General features: G+C 47.0%; 1 protein-coding gene across 1 annotated transcript in view; it reads right to left on the bottom strand.

The window, feature by feature from the left end:
* PYROXD2 (pyridine nucleotide-disulphide oxidoreductase domain 2) overlaps positions 1-24246 on the bottom strand; it is a 113621-nt gene that overhangs the window by 35121 nt on the left and 54254 nt on the right. Inside the window, exon 11 of the mRNA XM_040437144.1 lies at positions 18085-18157. Coding sequence (XP_040293078.1) covers positions 18085-18157 — 73 coding nt within the window. The remainder of the gene's footprint in view (positions 1-18084; positions 18158-24246) is intronic.

The raw sequence follows: 24246 nt of genomic DNA on the forward strand, positions 1-24246 counted from the left end.
ATCCACTGTGCAGGTGCCGAGTCACTGTGCCGACTCGGCGCTGGTGTGAGAACACAGGGCTAGACGAGGTGTCTAGTCCTGTCAATTCAAGGGAAGACGGGAGCATAGAGAGCACAAGGGAGCGGCGCTGTGCACTAAAAACTAAATACTAAATCTTGTCCTTCTGTAGCCGTCAGCAGAGAGAGAAAACTCTTATATAGATAAGTAATCCATTGCCGGTTTACTGTTGCTATAAGGGAAAGAGGTTATGTGAAGGGTAGTCCTCATGAAACTAGTAGGTATAGGATTAGGATAGCAGTAGCACAGCTCTATTGTTCTCCTCATAGGCCCAGATAAAGATACCCACCAACAAGGACTGCATTGATAGTGTAATGTGTGATGTTCTAATTGAGACACTACAAGGGGCTCCCTCTGGTCTCACTGATGGTCTGACTGAGAGAGTTAAGTGAGGCTGTCTGCTCTGCTAAAAGTCCAAACAAAGGGGAAGTTAAAGAGCCAGAACAGGAAGTAGAATGGAGTGATTCAATCCAGAAAGCCATTCACTCATTTCTTATTAAATAAATAAATAAATTACATAAAATATTCATATATAAGCTGTTAACATGTTGCTGTTTTTTTTATGGAAATGTCTCTTTAAAAGGGAACAGGGCTGCAGTACCATTAACAGCCAGTACCCGGTGTACAGAGCTGTGCTGTTTCGGTGGCTATTGCTGAATGCAGCAGCCTGTTCAGATGGGTGACTGGTAGGGGGGCTATGAGTTGGACCCCCACCAATCTGATATCAATATTACAGTCCTAGAGAACCACTTTAAACACTCTTATTAAGGCTACATTCACATGACGAACGTTTTTAGAACCAAGTGAAGCGGCCATCAAAAAATAGGACATGTCTGGGGAACTTTATTAATGCTGAGGGACACTATGGGGGACATTACTGCTTGGGGACAATCTGGGGGACATTATTAATGTTGGGGGCCACTATGGAGGACATTATTACTGCTGGGGCCACTCTACGGATGTTATTACTGCTAGGGGCCACTATGGGGGCAATATTAATGCTGAGGGTCACTCTGGGGACATAATTAATCCTGGGGGCCACTCAGAGACATTTTTACTACTTGGGGGCCACTCTGGGCGACATTATTATTGCTGGCGATCACTCTGGATGACATTATTACTGCTGGGGGCCACTCTTAGGGACTTCATTAATGCTGAGGGACACTCTAGGGCAGTGTTTCCCAACCAGTGTGCCTCCAGCTGTTGCAAAACTACAACTCCCAGCATGCCCGCACAGCCAAAGGCTGTCCGGGCATGCTGAGAGTTGTAGTTTTGCAACAGCTGGAGGCACACTGGTTGGGAAACACTGCTCTAGGGGACATACTTACTGCTGGGGGCCACTCTTGTAGACATTATTAATACTGGAGACCACTCTGGGAGACATTACTACTGCTGGGGGCCACTCTGGGGGACATTATTAATGCTGGGGGCCACTCTGGGGGACATTATTACTGCTGGAGGTCACTCTGTGGATGTTATTACTGCCGGGGGCCACTATGGGGGGTGTTATTAATGCTGAGGGCTACTCTGGGGGATATTATTAATGCTGGGGGCCACTATGGGGAACATTATTTCTGTTGGGGGTCACTCTGGTAGACTTTATTAATGCTGGGGGCCATTCTGAGTGACATAATCAATGCAGGGAGCCACTCTGGGGGACATTATTACTGCTGGGGCCACTCTTTGAGACATTATTAATGCTGGAACAACTATAGGGTACATTATTAATGTTGGGTGTTACTCTGGGGGACATTATCTATACTCCAGGGGTTGGGATTTAAATAAAAAAATATAAAATCATCAATTTTTAATGGTCACATTAAACGGCCAGAAAATGGATGCAAAAATGGTTAAAAAATGGCCATGAAAAAGGGACAGTGTCACATGAATGTAGCATACAGTACTGCAACCGATGAAAACCATATGAAGATCCTTCCCTAGATTATAGCCCAGAAATCCCATGAATGTACCAGGTGCCTCGTGAAGGACGTCTCAGGACGCCAAAATAAATCCCTTCATGTAGAATCATCAAGTAAACAATGAAGATTGAAACCTCCATATCGGCTGACACTGCGGCTTCCACAGCTCATTCACTGCCGTAATCCAAACAATGCAGTGATTACTTTTTAATAGTGGGAGAAAATGCATTCAGATTGAGGGATTTCAGCATATTTCACCAAGGACTTCATTGCTCAGCATATTCATACAAGCAAAAATAACCCAGCAGCAAAAGGAGAAGCTATTACAGATTGTCCTATTCAGCCATTGTGGATGAAACGCGGAGCAGGTGCCGATATACATGAGCCGCGTAACATATTAGCACATATACATTGCACCAAGCGCTGATTTACCACATATACATGAACAACGCTTTTTCTGGAAACGAAAGTAGATCTGTAACATCCCAGAGTTATGTTACTAAACTCTTTTTCCCCGCTATTATTTGTTGGTAACATGTGCCTTGTCATCTAATGTGATTTTACATGATATTCCTCACAAATGTGCATTGAAAGCCTTGTTTGAATGTACTTTGCTGTAATTTCCATGTACACCAGCAGGTGGCAGCAATGTTTAGCAAGGTCTTAGGTCAGTTCAGCATATCTAGACTGGAATAGTACATTCCAGTTTAGCTCCCCCCTCTTTGAGGAGGTGTGGAATGTTCCCACATCTTGCCTCATGGAGAGGAAAGGAAGTTACAGTTAGTGTGCCAGCCACCCCGGCTAGGGGAAGGCTGTGCTGGTAGGAGCTCCCAGTTCTAGGGATCCCAACCCAGGATCGAGTCTCAGCTGAGACCAAAGATCACCATTCCCAGTCGGAGCCTGCAGCCTCAACTGGCGACAAGCAAGCAGCCACCTCCAGATCTCCAGGACGAACCATTCCCTGTGAGCATAACTGTGAGTAACATCCAGAGACCAGGAGAAGCCAAATTCCTCCTCAGCTAGTCAGTCCCATAACCAAGCAGAAGATAGACAGAGCAGAAGATAGACACAGCAGAAGACAGATTCCGGACATATTCTCCAGGCACATGATAGAAGCAGAAGAGATATTGATCCCTGCCATACATTGCCAATACCTGCTGGGACCCAAAGACTATTGCTGTACCTCATATGGATTAATGCTGCCTCCAGTAAAGACAAGTTGAAGTTTATTACAAGTCTGGATCTCATTCATTGCTACGAAAACCCTCAACTACTCCTACTAGCAACACACTCATTTATTGCAAGTGAGCCAGGATCCAGGAGTCCAGCCGTACCAAGGTAGGAGAAACCGTTGACACAATACCTACTACCACACAGAGGCATTATACCACTCTGGAATTCCTCACCTGGTACGTGAGTTGCAACACCTTAAAGGGCCCTGAGACTGTACCCTGCGCACGCTGCAATCGGAGTCACAAACAAAAAACATAGACTATTATACCCATATCCGGACCCATTGCATATTTTGGCGTCCGTGTAACCGTACCACGGTCCTGCTCATTGCAGATCTTTTTCTTCAAATCCCGGACAAGCCCCTAAATTGGATAACTGTATCCAAATATCCCGCCTTATGAGCCAGCAGGATAATATTGGGGCCGGTTCTGCTGTACTATTAGTCAAAATAAGACAAAAATGTGTGCTGTTTGGGTAAAAGGAGCAAATAACCCTAAGTGTCTGTGCCATATCTTTTCTAAAACTGTCTTTGTTTCCCATAGCAACCAATCACAGTTCAGCTTTCATTTCATATTTTGCTCTTGAGAAATGAAAGCTGCGCTCTGATTGGCTGCTATGGGCGACACAGACAGGTTCTCTTTAGACAGTTTTTATAAGTCTACTCCATACCTTTAGTGTTATTGGCATCATCACAAGACAGCCCAGGGGTCTTTTGTTAAAGGGGTTGTCTCTCACTTCAGAAAATGGCATTTATCATGTAAAGAACGTTAATACAAGGCACTTAATCATGTTTTGTGATTTTCCATATTGCTTCCTTTGCTGGCTTGATTCATTTTTCCATCACATTATACACTGCTTGTTTCCATGGTTAAGACCACCCTGGAATCCAGCAGCAGTGGACGTGCTTGCACACTATAGGAAAAGGCTGTGGCCTCTCTGGTAGCCAGGACATATAGCACGCAAGCACGACCACCGCTGCTGGATTGCAGGGTGGTCGTAACCCCAGGAAATGAGGAGTGTATAATGTGATGGAAAAATGAATCCAGCCAGCAAAGGAAGCAATATGGACAATCACAATACATTAGGAACAGTGTTCCCTCTAAACCTTGGCAGCTGCTAAGCGGGGTCAGCTCAGAGCTGGGCACAGCGCCATCAAAGGTGGGCGCAGTGGCGTACCGCCCATAGAGGCAGACCACGCCATTGCTATGGGGCCCGCGGCAATGGGGGGCCCGGAGCGCAGAGAAGGCCCCGCCCACACTATTTGGCCCTGCCCACTCATGACATGCGGGCCGGCTATGCGGCTGCTTTTCTTCAGGAATCTTCAGCCGCAACTCTTCTTTGCCCCCCCTTCCCCCCCCCCCCCCCCCCCCCCCCCCTGACCTGATCCTGACCTCCTGACCTGATCCTGACAGTCTGCTGACGTGGAATCAGGATCAAGCCAGCCTGCATGTAGTGCACGAGTCGCTGGCCAATCAGCACAAGGCAACTCTGTTGAGGCAGCTGCTGATTGGCCAGTGCAGTGGCGCAAGGGAGGCGGGAGAATTGGTTCGAAGACGTCGGCCGTCGCCAGTGTGCCTGAGCTGAGGAGACGAAGAAGTTAGAACAGAAGCACCTGTGTTTCCCTGGCCTGAAGTAAGTCAGAACCATTCATCCTGACTCCTGCCGTGTCACTGCCTGCAGTGCCTGGCCTGCCCCTGGCTGCCTGAGACGAGTGAGACTGAGAGAGAGTCAGAGCAGACTCAGTCAGCACTCAGTCAGCAGAGACTAGTACCGTATGTTATGTCACTCACTAATAGATGTCAGATCCATCTGGATACTCAGATTGTCAGACACTGACACAGCGGCAGGCCAGGCAGCAAGAGAGAGGAGGGGTGGGGAGGGGGACAGCCAGGACAGGGTGGGACATGCTTCAATCCCACTCCAGTGAGTCCTGTTGTCCTCTATGAGCCCCAAAATGCCCATGGGGGAGAAGGAAGAAAGCACACTGTGACTGTCCTGAGATTTTTGGGGGGCATTAGGGGTTGGGGGGGGGGGGGGGGCTCATAGAGGACAATGTGCTTTCCTCCTACACCTACTCTTTCCTAACACCCCCCCCCCCTTCCTGGGCATTTTGGAGGGCATTAGGTGGGGTTGGATGGATATTAACTCCTTGCTGCTAATGCTGAGTGTGCACATAGCCACCAAATGATATTTCACCAACCAGCCAAAATCCCCAAAAACACACACACAAACATATGTGCACACTCAGCATCAGCAGCAAGGAGTAAAAGGGGTTTGGGGTAAGAGTGATGACAAAATGGCGCAGGTAGCAAAGGGGTTAAGATGTGGGGGATGGCTTACGTCCGGCTTTAGCACAGTGGACAGAGGCAGGAGGAATGATGTGTATGCGCTCCTGCCCTGCACTCGCTCAGTTGTGTGGCATACATATTGCGCCCTGTGTCCACTGTCCTGTGCCCACTCTGGCAAGCCTGGCAAGTGACACGCCCATTGTATGAAAATATAAAAAAATATTCCCCATATGGCAAACAGAAAAAAAGAGTCCAAAAGGCGGATTAGCCGTTTTTGGTCGCTTCCTTTTCCACAATAAATTTAAATAAAGTGATCAAAAAGTCATAAACACCCCAGAATGGTATCAATGGAAAGTTCAGATCGCCCCGCAAAATTTGAGCCCCCATATAGTTCCGTATACATAATTACAAAAAAGTTATAGGGGTCCAAATATGGTGACAAAAAAAGTAAAACTGATTTTTTTTTTTTCAATTTTTTTTTTTTTTCACTATCAAAACGCAAACAAACAGAACAAATCCTTATTGGAAAATGCATGCACATTTTATACGTTACTGCAACAAAGTTAGTTAATAATAAAATAAAAATGTTTATCCCTAGGTCATGTATAAATTTATTTAATGGGGGTGTGGCATGGGAGGAGCCAGGTCAGGGGAGAGGGGCCATGGTGGGTAGTGGGCGGGGTTAAGGGGCCCAATTCAGATTTTTGCTATGGGGCCCAGTGATTTCTATGTACGCCCCTGGGTGGGCGATAGGAAAACCGAAGATAATTGTCACATCAAAGAGCATACAGTGTAACCCCTGCACCATCCCGTACAATACAATATAATCCCTGCACCATGCTGTGTAATATACAGTATAATCCCTACACCATGCTGTACAGAATACATTATAATCCCTGCACCATGCTGTGTAATATACAGTATAATCCCTACACCATGCTGTACAGAATACATTATAATCCCTGCACCATGCCGTACAATATATAGTATAGTTCATACATCATGCCACACAATATACAGTATAACCCCTACACCATGATGTATAATATACATTATAATCCCTGCACCATGCTGTACAGAAGACATTATAATCCCTACACCATGCTGTACAATACAGTATAATCCCTGCGCCATGCCGTATAATGTACATTACAATCGCTGCACTGCTGTACAGTATACATTATAATCCCTACGCCATGCTGTACAGTATACAGCATAATCCCTGCACCATGCCATATAATGTACATTATAATACCTGCACTGCTGTACAGTATATATTATAATCCCTACGCCATGCTGTACAGTATACAGCATAATCCCTGCACCATGCCATATAATGTACATTATAATACCTGCACTGCTGTACAGTATATATTATAATCTCTGCACCATGCTGTACAGTATACATTATAATCTCTGCACCATGCTGTACAATATACATTATAATCCATACACCATACAGTAAAATATACAGTAGAATCCATACAGCATGCTGTACAATATACATTATAATTCCTGCACCATGCCGCACAATATACAACATAACCCCACAGTGTAGGTGTTGCACTGTATATTGAACAGCATGGTGTATGGATTATAATGTATATTATATAGTATGGTCCAAGGATTATAATGTATATTGTACGGCATGGTACAGGGATTATAATGTATACTGTACAGCAAATGTATGGAGGTTACACCATGCCGGACAATATAACCCCTGTGGGATAGATAGATAGATAGATAGATAGATAGATAGATAGATAGATAGACCTATATACAGTCTATATACCTATATACAGCCTATACCTATACACAGTCTATACCTATATACAGCCTATTCCTGTGTATATATCTACACTCTTTACCTATATATACAGCCTATACCTATATACAGCCTACACCTATATAGCATCTATACATACAGTCTACACCTATATACAGTCTACACCTATATAAGGTCTATACCTATATACAGCCTATACCTACATACAGTCTACACCTATATAGTGTCTATACATATACATAGCCTATACCTATATACAGTCTACACCTATATACAGTCTATATCTATATAGGGTCTATACCTATGTACAGTCTATACCTATATACAGCCTATACCTATGTACAGCCTACACCTATGTACAGTCTACATGGTGTATACTGTATATAGGTAAAGGCTGTATATAGGCGTAGGTGGTATATAGGTATAGGCAATCTATATTTGTAGGCTGTATATAGGCTGTATAGACTGTATATAGGTGTTGGCTATATATAGATGTAGGCAGTATATAAGTATAGGCTGTATATAGGCTGTATAGACTGTATATAGGTGTAGACTGTATATAGATATAGGCTGTATATAGGTATAGGCTGTATATAGTTGTAGGCTATATATAGATATAGGCTGTATATAGATATAGGCTATATATAGGTATAGGCAGTATATAGTTGTAGGCTGTATATAGGCTGTATATAGGTGTAGACTGTATATAGATATCTCGCTTTCTAAAACTTAACATGGACAAAACACAATTCATCATCTTTACCCCATTTTGCTAAACCCCCCAAACAGACCTGTGGCGAAAATAACCTCGCCACTGGGTTTTGGAGGGGCCTGGTTGCCAGCCTCTTGCCCCAGGATTATGGGCCCTCTCATCAGCCCATGCAAAACTTAAACCCCATGGCGATTTGACTGTGTTTGTGGCATCCGAGCGCTCAGATCCAAGCCATATGGGGACATGTGGGGTTTTGAGGTGTGTGACAGAACCATCTGTCTGTGTAATTGTATTGTATGTTATGTGAGGGTACCCAGTTAGCTCATTTTATTGTATTCATGTTGTCTAAGTGCCATTCACCTAATAATATGCACTTAGACTTGAGCTATCTGTGAATATGTTAAATGTCTGTGTTTGCTGTGGGGGTGTGACATTGTGTGTTTGGGTGGTGATTCCTGTCCTGTTGTATCCACATGTGTATTGGTGATTTCCCTTTGTTCTGAGAGATAATTGAATTACTCCTCGGGTGTCTCCAGGGCAGAGAGGAGGAAACCATGATGCATTGTGGGGATGTGTTGTGTCTGTGTATCCTGAGTGCTACGTATCTGTCCTGTGTCACAGTCTTCCTTCTGGTCCCCTAGGGGCGTGTACACCAGATGGGGACCTGCATAAATACGGACGGGTAGCCCTCAATAAAGAGTTCCTGTCTTACACTCAACATAGAGCCTCGTCTCATGTGTGTGGGGATTGCTATACTTGTATACTCCCCTGGCTATTACTCCTAGCTCTTGTAAGAGCTGTTCCTGGTTCCTGTGGTGGTATCGGTGTCGAGCGGAGTGCTTGGAGTCCTCGGGAGGCACTGGGAGCATTTATCAACGGAGGTACCCGGTCTGGGTGCTAGGAGATCCGTTACAAGACCTATCTATCACGATCAATGGCTGCACACTCTCCCCGGTCAACCAAGTCCGTTGCCTTGGAGTGACCTCCAACTCACAAACATCTCCCGCATCCGTGCTTTCCTTAACTTTGAATCTGCGAAAATGCTTGTACATGCCCTCATCATCTCCCGCCTAGACTACTGCAACACTTTCCTCTGTGGCCTTCCATCTAGCACTCTCGCACCCCTCCAATCTATCCTCAACTCTGCTGCCCGACTAATCCACCTCTCACCCTGTTACTCCTCTACCAATCCCTTCACTGGCTCCGCAATGCCCAGCAAATTCAGTTCAAAATACTAACAAATGCATACAAGGCCGTCCACAACCTGTCCCCTCCCTACATCTCCGAGCTACTTTCCCGATACATCCCCACACGCAATCTCCGATCCTCACAAGACTGTCACGGAACCATGAACCAGACGTACAACAAGAGATAAGTGAAAATAAGAAGGCTTTATTGAAAATAAAGCTGTAAAGCAAAAGTCCAAACGAATGGTGAAACCGAAGCAGAGTCTTTGAGAGGCCAGAGATCAGGAACCAGAAGGGTAGTCAGGCGAAGCCAGGATCAGGAACCAGCAGGGTAGTCAGACGAAGCCAGGATCAGGAACCAGCAGGGTAGTCAGACGAAGCCAGGATCAGGAACCAGCAGGGTAGTCAGACGAAGCCAGGATCAGGAACCAGCAGGGTAGTCAGACGAAGCCAGGATCAGGAACCAGAAGCAGCAGCAGTCTTAGAAGCATGTGAACACAGGAGGACCAAGCAAGGAACTGAAGCCACAGACCTCCTATAAATATGAGCTAGGCATCCAGCTCCTCCCAGTGGGAAGGAGGAGCCGCAGGGTGGAAGGCTACAAGAAACCCAGAAACCAAGATGGCCGCCAGCACATGTCAAACGAAGGAGAACAGCAAGAAGGTAAGACCATGACAGTACCTCCCCCTCAAGGGCCCCTCCTCCGCGGAGCAAAAAACGGTTTCTGAGGGAAGCGTGCGTGGAAGGCTCGGAGCAAGGCAGGAGCATGGACATCTGCGGAGGGAACCCAGGAACGCTCCTCTGGACCATAACCACGCCAATGAACCAAAAACTGCACCCGACCGCGGACCAGGCGTGAGTCCAGGATATTGCTCACCTCATACTCCTCACGATTGCCAACTCGGACCGGACGAGGCCGAGGAACCGAGGAAGTGAAACGATTACACACCAGTGGCTTCAACAGGGAGACATGAAACACGTTAGAGATCCGCATGCCAGGAGGAAGCGCAAGGGCATAGGCTACCGGGTTTACCCTGCGAAGCACTCGGAAGGGACCAAGAAAGCGAGGCGCCAGCTTGGGAGTGGGCACTCGAAGGTTGAGGTTGCGGGTGGACAACCATACACGGTCTCCGACCTGGTAGGAAGGAGCAGGCGCTCGTCTGCGATCAGCCTGGAGTCTCTGGCGCTGCGCAGAGGCCTCAAGGGACTTCTGGATCTGTACCCAAGAAGCACGTAGGACGGAAAGGTGATCCTCCACAGCCGGAATATCCTGGGGAGAGAATACCTCCGGTAACACGGCAGGTTGGAACCCATAATTGGCCATGAAGGGAGACGTCCCAGAGGAAGAGTTCACCGCCGTGTTCCTGGCAAACTCAGCCCAAGGCAGAAGGTCAACCCAATTGTCTTGGTGATCGGAGACATAGCAACGAAGGAATTGCTCCAAGGCCTGATTGGATCGTTCTGCGGCCCCATTGGACTGAGGGTGGTAGGCCGAGGAGAAGGAGAGATGAATCCCCAACTGGGAGCAAAAGGCGCGCCAGAACCTGGACACAAACTGACTCCCCCGATCCGACACAATCTCCTTGGGCAAACCGTGCAACCGGAAGACCTCCCTGGCAAAAATCGTGGCCAACTCTTGTGCAGAGGGTAACTTCTTGAGAGGAACACAGTGGCACATTTTGGAAAACCGATCCACAATCATGAGAATGACCGTATGGCCTCGGGATGCAGGGAGGTCCACAATGAAATCCATCCCCAGGTGTGACCATGGGCGCTCCCCGGTGGCTATGGGTTGCAGAAGGCCCAACGGAAGGTGCCGAGGGGACTTACTCTGGGCACAAACGGAGCATGCCGCTACATATGCGGCGATGTCGGAACGTAGGGAAGGCCACCAGAACAGACGTGAAACAGCCCAGGACAGCTGATTCTTTCCAGGATGCCCCGCGGTCTTGGAGTTATGGTAGGTTCGCAACAACCGAGTGCGCAACTCCTCAGGCACAAAACATCTGCCGTTGGGTCTCCCAGAGGGAGCACCAGATTGAGCCGCCAAAATCTGCTCACCCAGGGGAGAGGTCAGGCTGGTGCGAATGGCGGCCAGGATCTGATTCGGAGGTATGACCGAAGTCGGAATCGACTCCTCCCTGGACAGCTCGGAGTACTGCCGTGATAGGGCATCCGCCCTGATGTTCTTGGAACCGGGTAGGTAGGAGACCACGTAATTAAAACGTGACAAGAACAGAGCCCATCTGGCCTGACCTGGTGTCAATCTCTTGGCCTCAGAAAGGTAGGTCAGATTCTTATGGTCCGTCAGGATGAGAACCGGAACCACCGAACCCTCGAGCAAGTGCCTCCATTCTTTAAGGGCCTGCACGATGGCCAATAACTCCCTGTCACCAATCTGATAGTTGCACTCCGCGGAAGACAGTTTCCGGGAGTAAAACCCACAAGGAAGCAGAGGACCCTCTGGTGTTCTACGCTGAGACAGAAGGGCGCCTACTCCCGTCTCAGACGCGTCCACCTCGAGGACAAAGGGCAACCCAGGGTTGGGATGCGACAGAATCGGAGCCGACACAAAAGCGGACTTTAGGGCCTCAAAAGCTCGGATGGCCTCGAGCGGCCAGACCTGGGAATTACTGCCCTTCCTGGTCAGATCCGTGAGAGGCTTGGCCAGCATGGAAAAGTCCCTGATGAACTTCCGATAATAATTGGCGAAGCCCAAAAAGCGCTGCAGGGAACGAAGACCACTGGGCTGGGGCCACTGTAAGACAGCCGAAACCTTCTCAGGATTCATGGAGAACCCCTCAGCGGAAATGATGTAACCTAAGAAGGTTACCTGGGATCGGTGAAATTCGCATTTCTCAAGCTTACCGAACAGCTTGTTCTCTCGTAACCGTTGCAACACTCGTCTGACATCCAGAATGTGGGCCTCCATGGATTCAGAATATACCAAGATGTCATCCAAATAGACCACCACACACTGCTGCAACAGGTCACGGAAAACATCGTTGATGAATTCCTGAAAGACTGCGGGCGCATTGCACAACCCAAAGGGCATAACCAAGGATTCATAATGACCGGTCCTGGTGTTAAACGCGGTCTTCCACTCATCGCCCGCCTTGATCCTTACCAGGTTATATGCCGCCCTCAGGTCGAGTTTGGTAAAGACCGTGGCCCCTTTAAGGCGATCGAACAGCTCGGAAATCAAGGGTATCGGGTAAGCGTTCTTGATCGTGATGCGATTGAGACCCCTGTAATCGATGCAAGGCCTCAACTCACCGCCCTTCTTTTTCACAAAGAAAAATCCAGCCCCTGCCGGGGACGAGGATTTGCGAATGTGTCCGCGTGAAAGCGCCTCCCTCACGTACTCCTCCATGGCCTCATTCTCCGCTACCGACAGTGGATAGACTTTGCCACGAGGAGGAACGGCACCAGGTTGTAACTCTATGGCACAATCGTATGGGCGGTGCGGAGGTAGGGCAACCGCGCGCACCTTATCGAATACATCCCGGTACTCCTCGTATTCAGGAGGCAACAGAGAGTCCGAGGAAGTACACAGCAACTTGACAGACCCATGGATGCAACTAGCCCCACACTGCGGTGACCACGAGAGGATCTCGGCCGATCTCCAATCGAAAGTCGGATTATGCTTCTGGAGCCAGGGGTAGCCCAAGACCACCGAGTAGTGTGGAGACGAAATAACCTGGAGGCAGACCGACTCTCTGTGAACGGCACCAATGGCTATCCCCACTGGAAGGGTCTCATGAGTCACGTGTGACGACAGAAGGGGTCTGCCGTCTATCGCCTCAAGAGCCAGTGGGGAACCTCGAGCCTGCAGAGGAATGGAATTGGCGGCAGCGAACACACTATCAATGAACAAACCACCAGCACCAGAGTCCACCAACGCCTGGGTCGTCACCGAGCCCCCGACCCAGGAGAGGACAACAGTGATCAGTGGTTTGTCAACACGGGAAACCGGGGACGAGGAGACTCCACCCAAGATCTGCCCCCGACAGGATCTCAGGTGCGAGCGTTTCCCGGACGGTTCAGACATGCCAACCGAAAATGCCCACCGAGACCACAGTACATGCATCGACCCTCGCGTCTCCGGAGTACCCTCTCCCCCTCGGACAGGCGAGCAAACCCCAGCTGCATGGGTTCACCCCCAGACAAGTCATCCCCAGGAGGCGTGGGAGGAGAGGGAGGCACGGGTGGGACAGCAAACGTAGGCGCCAATCTGTTAGAAGACCTCCGCAGGCTCTCCTTAAAGGAAGGTCTCTCCCTGAGTCTGGTGTCAATCAAAATCAGGAAAGACATAAGAGACTCGAGCTCCACTGGTAGGTCCTTAGCTGCAACCTCATCCTTCAAGGCATCCAAGAGACCATGAGAGAAAGCAGCGACCAGAGCCTCATTATTCCAGCCCACCTCTGCTGCCAGGGTACGAAACTCAATGGCGTATTCAGCTACGGATCGTGAACCCTGTCTGATGGACATAAGGAGCTTCGCAGCAGAGGCAGCACGAGCCGGCACATCGAATACCTTCCGAAGAGAAGCAACAAAACCGGAAAACTCGGCAACCACCGGATTGTTGTTCTCCCATAAAGGGCTGGCCCAGGCCAAGGCCTTGTCCGAGAGCAGCGAGATCAAGAAGCCCACCTTTGATCTCTCAGTGGGAAAGGCATGTGGCAGCAACTCGAAATAAATGCCCACCTGGTTAAGGAAACCTCGGCACTGAGTTGGCTCTCCCCCAAAGCGCTGTGGAAGAGGGGCAGAACCGGTCATACCCCGAAACACCGCAGGCGCAACCACAGGTGTCGGGGTAGACTCTGGCGCAACAACCGGAGCGGCAGTAGGAGCGACAACCGACCCATCGGCAACGGGAGCGAAATAAGCCGTGCGTTCAAGCAGGGTTTGCAACGCCACAGCGAACCGACCCAACAGGTGATCCTGCTGATCAAGTCTGGCAACCAGCATGGGTAGCGAGGATGGCCCTGTACCGTCAGAACTCATGGCTTGGTCCTAATGTCACGGAACCATGAACCAGACGTACAACAAGAGATAAGTGAAAATAAGAAGGCTTTATTGAAAATAAAGCTGTAAAGCAAAAGTCCAAACGAATGGTGAAACCGAAGCAGAGTCTTTGAGAGGCCAGAGATCAGGAACCAGAAGAGTGGTCAGGCGAAGTCAGGATCAGGAACCAGCAGGGTAGTCAGACGAAGCCAGGATCAGGAACCAGCAGGGTAGTCAGACGAAGCCAGGATCAGGAACCAGCAGGGTAGTCAGACGAAGCCAGGATCAGGAACCAGCAGGGTAGTCAGACGAAGCCAGGATCAGGAACCAGAAGCAGCAGCAGTCTTAGAAGCATGTGAACACAGGAGGACCAAGCAAGGAACTGAAGCCACAGACCTCCTATAAATATGAGCTAGGCATCCAGCTCCTCCCAGTGGGAAGGAGGAGCCGCAGGGTGGAAGGCTACAAGAAACCCAGAAACCAAGATGGCCGCCAGCACATGTCAAACGAAGGAGAACAGCAAGAAGGTAAGACCATGACAAAGACCTCCTTCTCTCCTCTCCTCTTATCGCCTCTTCCCACAATCGCTTCCAAGATTTCTTCCGTGCATCCCTCACACTCTGGAACTCGCTACCCCAACATATCATATTATGTATGTGTACCCCTTTTCATATGTACAGCGCTATGGAATGTATATATAGGTATAGGCAGTATATAGTTGTAGGCTGTATATAGGCGGAGCGCATGCTGCTGCAGAACACAAGGGTCCTTGTCAAGGGGTGAAACCGCTGACAGGAACACACCATAGACTATCACTGGGATGGGATGGTGTGTTCCTGCCAGTGGTACTTTCACAGTTTCACCCCTCGTGTTCTGCAGCAGCATGCCCTCCAGGACTGTCCCCAGCATACTTATGTAGCAGGCAGCTCTCAGTCTCAGGAATAGTCTAGCTTCTAAGATGACGCCGCCAACGCCGCCTACACGTTACCTCTCCCTGTGCACTGCTGCTCCTCCTCTTTGGTCAGAAAAAGAAGGAGGAGGCAGCAGTAGCGCGGGAACATGTGATAGGCGGCGCCCCCTTACCACGCACACAGAAGGAGGAAGTTTGAAAGAACTCATCACTAGTGTGGGCATTTTGGAAGCAGGGTGAGCGGGTGCTGAGCGGACTTATTAAACTTGTGAGCGGGGGCACAATAATTGCTGCGCGGGCGCGCAACTTAGAGGGAGCGATGATTAGGAAGTGCCGGGTATTAACTTTCTCTACATTATAAATGTGATCGGCTGAAGTGAGAAAACCCCTTTCAGGTTAGGACTGGACACAATGTGGATGGTCAGTCATACGTGAGATTGTTTGTATGAACAATCCAACTATCAAAATGGTAGACTGAACTAGCGACTCAGGGACACAGTTAAAATGGGTGGTTGCCCATGGTGTTTCAGAATTGCAAATACACAATCATTACCAAACAGCAAGGGGTCACCCTTTCCTTTCCTGCTGCTTTTGGTTGCATCTGCATTATGGCTACTACATGACAGCACCCTTCGTGTCAAAAATTTTGTTGCGGATTTTGATGCGTGTTTGCTCCAGATCTCACCCTTTGCATTGCAAAAGGGAAAAACTGCACTGTAAATGTGCACAAACACTTGACATACTGCAGATTTCCGAATCCACAGCGCAGGTCAATCGCCATGCAGAAAATGTCCGCACCACGTACATGAGATTTTAAATATCTCATCTACTTAGCTGGTACTGTATTATGTTATGGATTTTAAATCCGCTCTGAAAATCTGTGCTTAATACATAGCGGGGCACGTTTATCAAGCTCGCCTTTTTTTTGGAGGCGTATAGGCAACGTCTTTCTTCAATTTGCATCTCATTTATTATCCCTTTTAATATATCAGGTTTTTCTTTTTTTGGTTTAAGGCTGACATCTAGTGGTTGTTTTCTTGTAGGACAGGTTCATATTCACTAAGATTGGTCTAATTACTAGGCGCATGAAAATGTGGCGCAAGTGAGCTGAAATTAGGCGCACGTCTCCATGAAAGTAGACAAAATGTGGTGCAACTCACCACTCGAAACAGAGTCAGAAAAGTATAACAGACCAGGAGTGGAGTAGAAATGATACTGTTTTTACGACTAAATCAGGCGCAAAAATACATAAATAGGTAAAAAAATAAAAATAGGCACAAATATTAGAAAACTTCTGAATTAGCCTTAAAACTCAAAATAAGCGCATCAGATGCAAATGCCTCCAAAACAGGCGCAAAATCAGTTGGTAAATGAGACTTAAAAAATATTGCTAGTTTTACACTAGCGGCAAGGAACTCCGGCAGGCTGTTCCTGTGGGTGAACAGCCTGTCGGATTCGTGCTGCCGCTAGTGCACGCTTGCCCCAGGACTACCGCTCCGGCCCCATTGACTTTAATGGGGGCGGGCCGGAGTTCCAGGGGCAGCACGGAACACTATAGTACATGTGCCCCACTGTGTGTATGTATCCTGGAAGTTTATTCACATGTTGCAATGTTGTTGTTGTTTTTTTTTGCTGCCATTTTCTGAGACTGCGGCAAAAAGGGCAACATGACTGATCATTTGGACTGATTGCTGATTGTTCAGTATACAAATTTAAAGGGTTTTAATATTGATGACCTATCCTCAGGCCAGGTGTTGGACCCCCGCCGATCATCTGTATGAGGAGACTGTGCGCGCAGTGTGCATGCGCCGTCTCCCGTCTCACTTCCGGTTTGCTGCTGCTTTGCCATAGACAGCAGCATTGAGCAGCGCCATCTCCTCATAGAGCTATCAGCCGGGGTGACAGGTGTCGGACCCGAGCCGATCTGATATTGATGACCTATCCCGAGGATAGGTCATCAATATTAAAAGCCTGGACAACCCCTCTACATCTACCAAAAAAGTCCCCCCCACTTACCATGGGTCTTTTTCAGCTACATGCGGATTCACCTGCGGTACCGCACTGTAGATGAGATCTTTACGTCTGTCCACGCAGAAACTGACAAGCGGTGCAGATTTTAAAATCTGCAGCACATCAATTTATTTTTGGGATTTTACACCTTTCTATTTGGCACACGACCGTTGTTTTGGTCCGCATCCGAGTCGCAGTATTTGCAGCTCGGATGAGGACCTATTCACTTCAATGGGGGCCGCAAAAGATGCGGACAGCACTCCGTGTGCTGTCCGCATCCGTTGCTCCGTTCCGTGGTCCGCAAAAAAAATATAACCTGTCCTATTCTTGTCCGTTTTGCAGACAATAATATGCAGTTATATTAATGCTGTCCGCGCCGTTCCGCAAATTGCAGAACGCAAATGGACGCCATCCGTGTTTTGCGGATCCGCAATTTGAGGACCGCAAAACACACAACGGTCGTGTGCATTGAGGCCTTCAAGGGATGAAATCAGGAGCAAGTCCACTGTGAAATCTGCACGTAATGCATGTGAATTTCACTGCGGATTTGCAGTGGATCCGCAGCCAAATACGCCCCAAAATCCAGGGTCATTTTGACCCGCCAAACATCAGGATTTTAATACGACTGTTACCTCTATGCTCCTGTGGCCATAATTACTGACCGTCTATGCATGTGAATGACCCCCGTTTGCATCATGACGTCATTACACGCACACTGAAATCCTACTGACCTGAGTGATCGCAGCGACTCCGTGTAAACGTATCTATCAGCATTTCACAGCGTATATATTTCTAAGATCTTTTACAGAATTATAGCTTTTCTGGGTCCATAAACATAAGCTGCCATCGTCTAGTATTCCGCTATTCCCTGCGCCACACATTATCCCGCCATGCCTTAGATTGGATCATTAGCACGAGAGTAAATATATTTCCTTTTGATAGCTAATTGCTGTAATTGAGTCTCAGTAAACCTACCATTTATTTTGGTAACTGGGGACTTTGCATCAAACTGAGAAATCATTGTTATAAAATCCTCCGGCAATCGCTCCTAAAATGGAAAAAGAAAACACAAAACATCCATTCACGTAATAGTAAAAGACAAACACCAGGACAGACACAGGATCATTTGGAATTTTAAAGAGGACCTGTCACCACAAAATGCAGTTCAATCTGGAAGCGCCATGTTATAGAGCAGGAGGAGCTGAGCAGATTGATATTATATTATTGTGGGGAAAAGATTCTGTAAAACCTGTAATTTATACATTTCTATCTTTGCTTATTCCACTTCCCGTGAACAGCTATCGGTACAGGGGTTATCGGTGGTGGACTCTGCATGCACACAATGCTATCAATCACTGATAACCCTTCCTCCTGTACCAATAGCTGTTCACATGAGGTGACAAAAGAAAAGATATAAATGTATAAATGACAGTTTTTACTGAATGTGCTGTCAGATTGCATTGCATTTTGTGGTGACAGGTGCTCTTTAAAGGGTATGTGTACTTTTGCAATTGTTTTTTAATTACTCCAATGTCACTAGACAGGACTAGTCATCTTGATAGAGACAATACTAGTCAACATCATAGAGACAGTACTAGTCAGCTTCAAGGAGACAGTACTAATCAACATCATAGAGACAGTACTAGTCAACATCATAGAGACAGTGCTAGTCAGCTTCATAGAGACAGTACTAATCAATATCATAGAGACAGTACTAGTCAACATCATAGAGACAGTGCTAGTCAGCTTCATAGAGATAGTACTAATCAATATCATAGAGACAGTACTAGTCAACATCATAGAGACAGTGCTAGTCAGCTTCATAGAGACAGTACTAATCAATATCATAGAGACAGTAATTATCAACATCATAGAGACAACACTAGTTAACATCATATAGAGTACTATTCGGCTTCATAGAGACAGGAGTAGTCCACATCATACAGACAGTACTAATTAACATCATAGAGACAGCACTAGTCAGCTTCATAGAGACAGTACTAATCAACATCATAGAGACAGCACTAGTTAACATCATATAGAGTACTATTCGGCTTCATAGTGACAGCACTAGTCAACATCTTAGAGAAAGTACTAGTTGTCTTTATAGAGACAGTACTAGTCGACTTCATATAGACAGCACTTGTCAACATTATAGAGACAGCACCAGTCAACATAATCGAGACAATTACTTCACAGCGTCGTAGAGACAGCACCCATCAACACCATAGAGACAGCACCATAGAGACAGTACTAGTCAGCTTCATAGAGACAGCAATAGTCAACATCATAAAGAGAGTACTATTCAAATCATGGAGACAGTACTAGTCAGCTTCATAGAGACAGCAATAGTTAACATCAAATAGAGTACTAATCAGCTTCATAGAGAGAGTACTAGTAATCAGTACTAGTCAGCTTCATAGAGAAAGCACTAGTTAACATCATATAGAGTACTAATCAGCTTCATAGAGACAGTACTAATTAGCTTCATAGAGACAGCACTTGTCAACATAATAGAGACAAGTACTTCACAGCACCATAAAGACAGTACTAGTTGGCTTCATACAGACAGCACAAGTCAACATCATAGAGAAAGTACTAGTTGTCTTTATAGAGACAGTACTAGTCGACTTCATATAGACAGCATTTGTCAACTTTATAGAGACAGCACCAGTCAACATCAGAGACAGCACTAGTCAACATCATAGAGACAATTACTTCACAGCTTCATAGAGACAGCACCCATCAACACCATAGAGACAGCACCATAGAGACAGTACTAGTCGGCTTCATAGAGACAGCAATAGTCAACATCATAAAGAGAGTACTATTCAAATAATGGATACAGTACTAGTCAGCTTCATAGAGAAAGCACTAGTTAACATCATATAGAGTACTAATCAGCTTCATAGAGACAGCACTTGTCAACATAATAGAGACAAGTACTTCACAGCACCATAAAGACAGTACTAGTGTCACGACCGCTATCGCAGCAGCAGTCGTGTCGCACCAGACGGAGGGGAAGGGGGACCCTTATCTACGGATGGGAAATAGAATGGCCACCCCTGACTAACCCTAAGCTGGCACCTGTCTGCCCTGATACCCTAGACGGGGTGTGAACCCGTGCAGCGAGCAGGATGCCTAAACCCTCAGTCGCCCTAACAAGACTGGACTGGGGAAAGGCCGATGGGAGCGCTAGTCACCATCACTCACGTCTAGGAAAACAACAGGGGAAGACAGCAACAAACAAACAAACAACAGCAGAGAAGGCGATCCCAAACACGACAGTCCACGCCAGACAAGAGCTCCACAGCAACACCATCAAACGATCTCCTTCCAAGGTCAGAGTAGCACTGGAAGTAAGGACTATATCTGGCAATGACTGCAAGTGAAAGTGAAACTAATATAGTAGCTGGGAGTGGCAGACAGGACTCACCTGAGAAGGATGCCTACAAACTCCCAGTCAGGACAAAAAGGTTCACAAGGCAAAACCCAGATGACATACCCTGAACCACGGAGCAAACTCACAAGCTATCGCGAGTAGCAAGTCGCTGCGACCTTCTCCTCCCAGACCTGTCTGGATCAGTCACAGTCGTGACAACTAGTTGGCTTCATACAAGACAGCACAAGTCAACATCATAGAGACAGAACTAGACAGCTTCATAGAGACAGTACTAGTCGGCTTCATAGAGACAGCAATAGTCAACATCATAGAGACAGCACTAGTTAACATCATATAGGGTACTAATCAGCTTCACAGAGACAGCACTAGTCTCTTTAGTGACAGTTCAGAAAAATGTGAGATGCACTGCGTCCAGTACCGCCATTTGTCTATGAGCTCTTATATAAGGAGAATATTTTGAGCAGATATTGTTCTCATCTTTCATTAGATGAAGCCTCTCATGTCATTATCAGGACGCTCCCAGCGACAGAGCGACGCTCCCAAGAGAGAGATCTGCTGCCTGCGCCATTCTGCTCTCATATCATTGCTCTCAATAAAAGACACCTAAAATTTAATATTTTTCCTTATTCCTTTACACTAGAGAATGTTACATTCAGAATCTAATGCAAACCGACTCCTCAACCCCTGTCATATCTTGACTGCCCATTAAAGAGGTCTTCATACTGAAAGCACAGCCCGTTACGCTTTCCTAAACACCCAAGTACAACAAAATAAAGAATATCGCCAAATGTACAGATGTAGCAATCCTCATCTTCAATCTTAACGCATTGAGTAAACAATGGGAAGAAAGTTTCCTTGACTTATCAATAGCTTTTAATGGCTTTTGTGACATGATATCACACTTGGGTTTAGAACTGTAGCCATACATTCAAAATAGGGGTTAGTAGATATTTATCAAAGGCTATGTGCACCTTTGAGGGCATTTTAATGATTTTGGGCTAAAAATAATTTTTTCAATTGCTTTTTATTAAAAACATACAGCCGTTCTGTCACAAAGGGTTAACTGTTAAAGGGAACCTGTCATCAACTTTATGCTGACCTCACCAAGGGCAGCATATAATAGTGACGGAAATGCTGATGTCAGCGGTGTGTCACACATCAGCTAAAAGTAAGTGGTTGCCGAGAACCAGCATCATAATCATTGCAGCCCAGGCCTGGAAAAGAGTCAAATCTACTTGAGAAGAGTCCTGGTTATTCCTAATCTCCTGCTCTCCCACCCATCTGCTGATGACTGGCAGTTCTCTCCTAGGGAGAAAGGGAGAAAACTAGATAGAAGCCGGTCAGCCATCAGCAGGTGGGCGGGAGAGCAGGAAGTCATGAATAACCAGGACTCTTCTCAGGTGGATGTGACTCTTTTCCAGGCCCAGTCTGCAATGATTGTGATGTTGGTTCTCGGCAACCACTTACTTTTAACTTTTAAATGACAGACCGCTGAAATCAACTCACCTGTTTCTTCTTTATTCTGCCGTTAGTATGGGCAGCACAAAGTTGATGACAGGTTCCCTTTAAGCCTGTATTACACCTGCCGATTTTTCGGCAGATGATCACTAACGAGCATTCCTATGAACGCTCGTTAGCGATCATCTTGCAGTGTAATACTGCCGCCGATCAAAATTTTTATTTATTTTTTTGCTTTAAAAAAATTTGCATTTGCAGGAGCCAGATCATGGTGTAATTACAATCTGCCACTGGCAAACCGCTATACAGCATGAGTAACGAGTGGTGGCATAGCGATCTCTCCTCCCCATACTGTGGAGGAGATCACTTCATGTAATAGCTAGTGAGCAGGCGATTGGCAGAAAGGAACGCTTCCCTCCCGACAATCGTCTGCCACATACAGCCTTAAAGGGGTTATCCAATGTCTCCAACTGCCCCCCATGTGCCGGGCCTCTCACAGGTAATATACTTACCCCGCTGCTCCCTGTGCCGCTCCTGGTCCCCGCACCGCCGCTGCTGCTTCTCCCTGTACACGGATGAAAACATCCGGTGTCGGGGGGGAACAGCCAATGGCAGGCGGGGACGAGCCTCACTAGCATCGCGGGGGAGCGGGGTAAGGCCTCTTTCACACGGGCGTCGCGTGTGAGGGCTGGACAAGATGCGGGTGCGTTGCGGGAAAATGCACGTTTTTTCTGTGCGAGTGCAAAGCGCGTGAGAAAAATCGCCATGTTTGGTACCCAGACCCGAACCCGGACTTCCTCACAAAAGTTCGGGTTTGGGTTAGGTGTTCTGTAGATTTTATTATTTTCCCTTATAAGATGGTTATAAGGGAAAATAATAGCATTCTTAATACAGAATGCATAGTACAATAGGGATAGAGGGGTTAAGAAAATAAAAATAAATTAAACTCACCTCATCCACTTGTTCGCGCAGCCCGGCTTGTCTTCATTCTTCTTCTTTGAGGACCTGGGAGAAAAGGACCTTTGGTGATGTAACAGCGCTCATCACATGGTCCATCACCATGGTGATAGACCATGTGATGAGCGCAGTGATGTCACCAAAGGTCCTTTTCTCCCAGGTCCTCAAAGAAGAAGAAAGAAGACAAGCCGGGCTGCGCAAACAAGTGGATGTGGTGAGTGATGTTATTATTTTCCCTTATAACCATGTTATAAGGAAAAATAATAAAGATTGGGTCCCCACCCCGATCGTCACCTAGCAACCGTGCGTGAAAATCGTACCGCATCCGCACTTGCTTGCGGATGCTTGCAATTTTCACGCAGCCCCAGTCACTTCTAGGGGACCTGCTTTGCTTTAAAAACACACAATATAGAGCTTGCTGCGATTTTCATGCAACGTACAAGTGATGCGTGAAAATCACCTCTCATCTGCACAGCCCTATTGAAGTGAATGGGTCCGGATTCAGTGCGGGTGCAATGCGTTCACCTCACGCATTGCACCCGCGCGGAATTCTCGCCCGTGTGAAAGGGGCCTAAGTATATTACCTGTGAGGGGCCCAGCACATGGGGGGGGGGGGGCTGTTGGAGACATTGGACAACCCCTGTAAACGTGTTGTCTCACTTCTGCTTCTTCTTAAAGAAAGTTAATAAAAGGCACTTACTAATGTATTGTGGTTGTCCATATTGCTTCCTTTGCTGGCTGGATTCATTTTTTAATATTATTATACACTGCTCGTTCTTATGGTTATGACCACCCTGCAATTCAGCAGCAGTGGTCGTACTTACACACTATAGGAAAAAAACGTCGGCCTCTCTGGTGGCCAAGACCGTGGAAGCACACATAGGCTAGTGCTTAGAGACAACCTCTTTAAGTTTAGTTGTGTGAATTGTACTTTCACTTACACTTTGTGCCGATCATCTCATAAGCCTTATCTTTATATTGCTGTAAGGTCATGAACAGTTATTTAAGACACATTCTCATCAGTAAGATTGAGCTATAATGAGCATTTATAAGGTCAGAGATCAGAGATAAGGAGCCATTAGTTGAGCTGCCTGATGGAAAAGATTAAAATCACAGAGCCTCGTTCTATGGAATCTCAAGGCTGTACACAGAAAAGGGCTCAAAATGTCTAATAAAGACCAACTGAAAAAAATGATTTTTAAGTAAAATGCCTTACAGGTTAGAAGGTGGCGAAAGGGTAATGGAAGGAGGGTCAACTCGATGGAGAAACACCATGTCCTTCTCTCCTAGTGGGCACCATGATGTGGGAGGGTCATTTG

The sequence above is a fragment of the Bufo bufo genome, chromosome 6, assembly GCF_905171765.1.
Source record: "Bufo bufo chromosome 6, aBufBuf1.1, whole genome shotgun sequence".
Taxonomy (NCBI): Eukaryota; Metazoa; Chordata; class Amphibia; order Anura; family Bufonidae; genus Bufo; species Bufo bufo.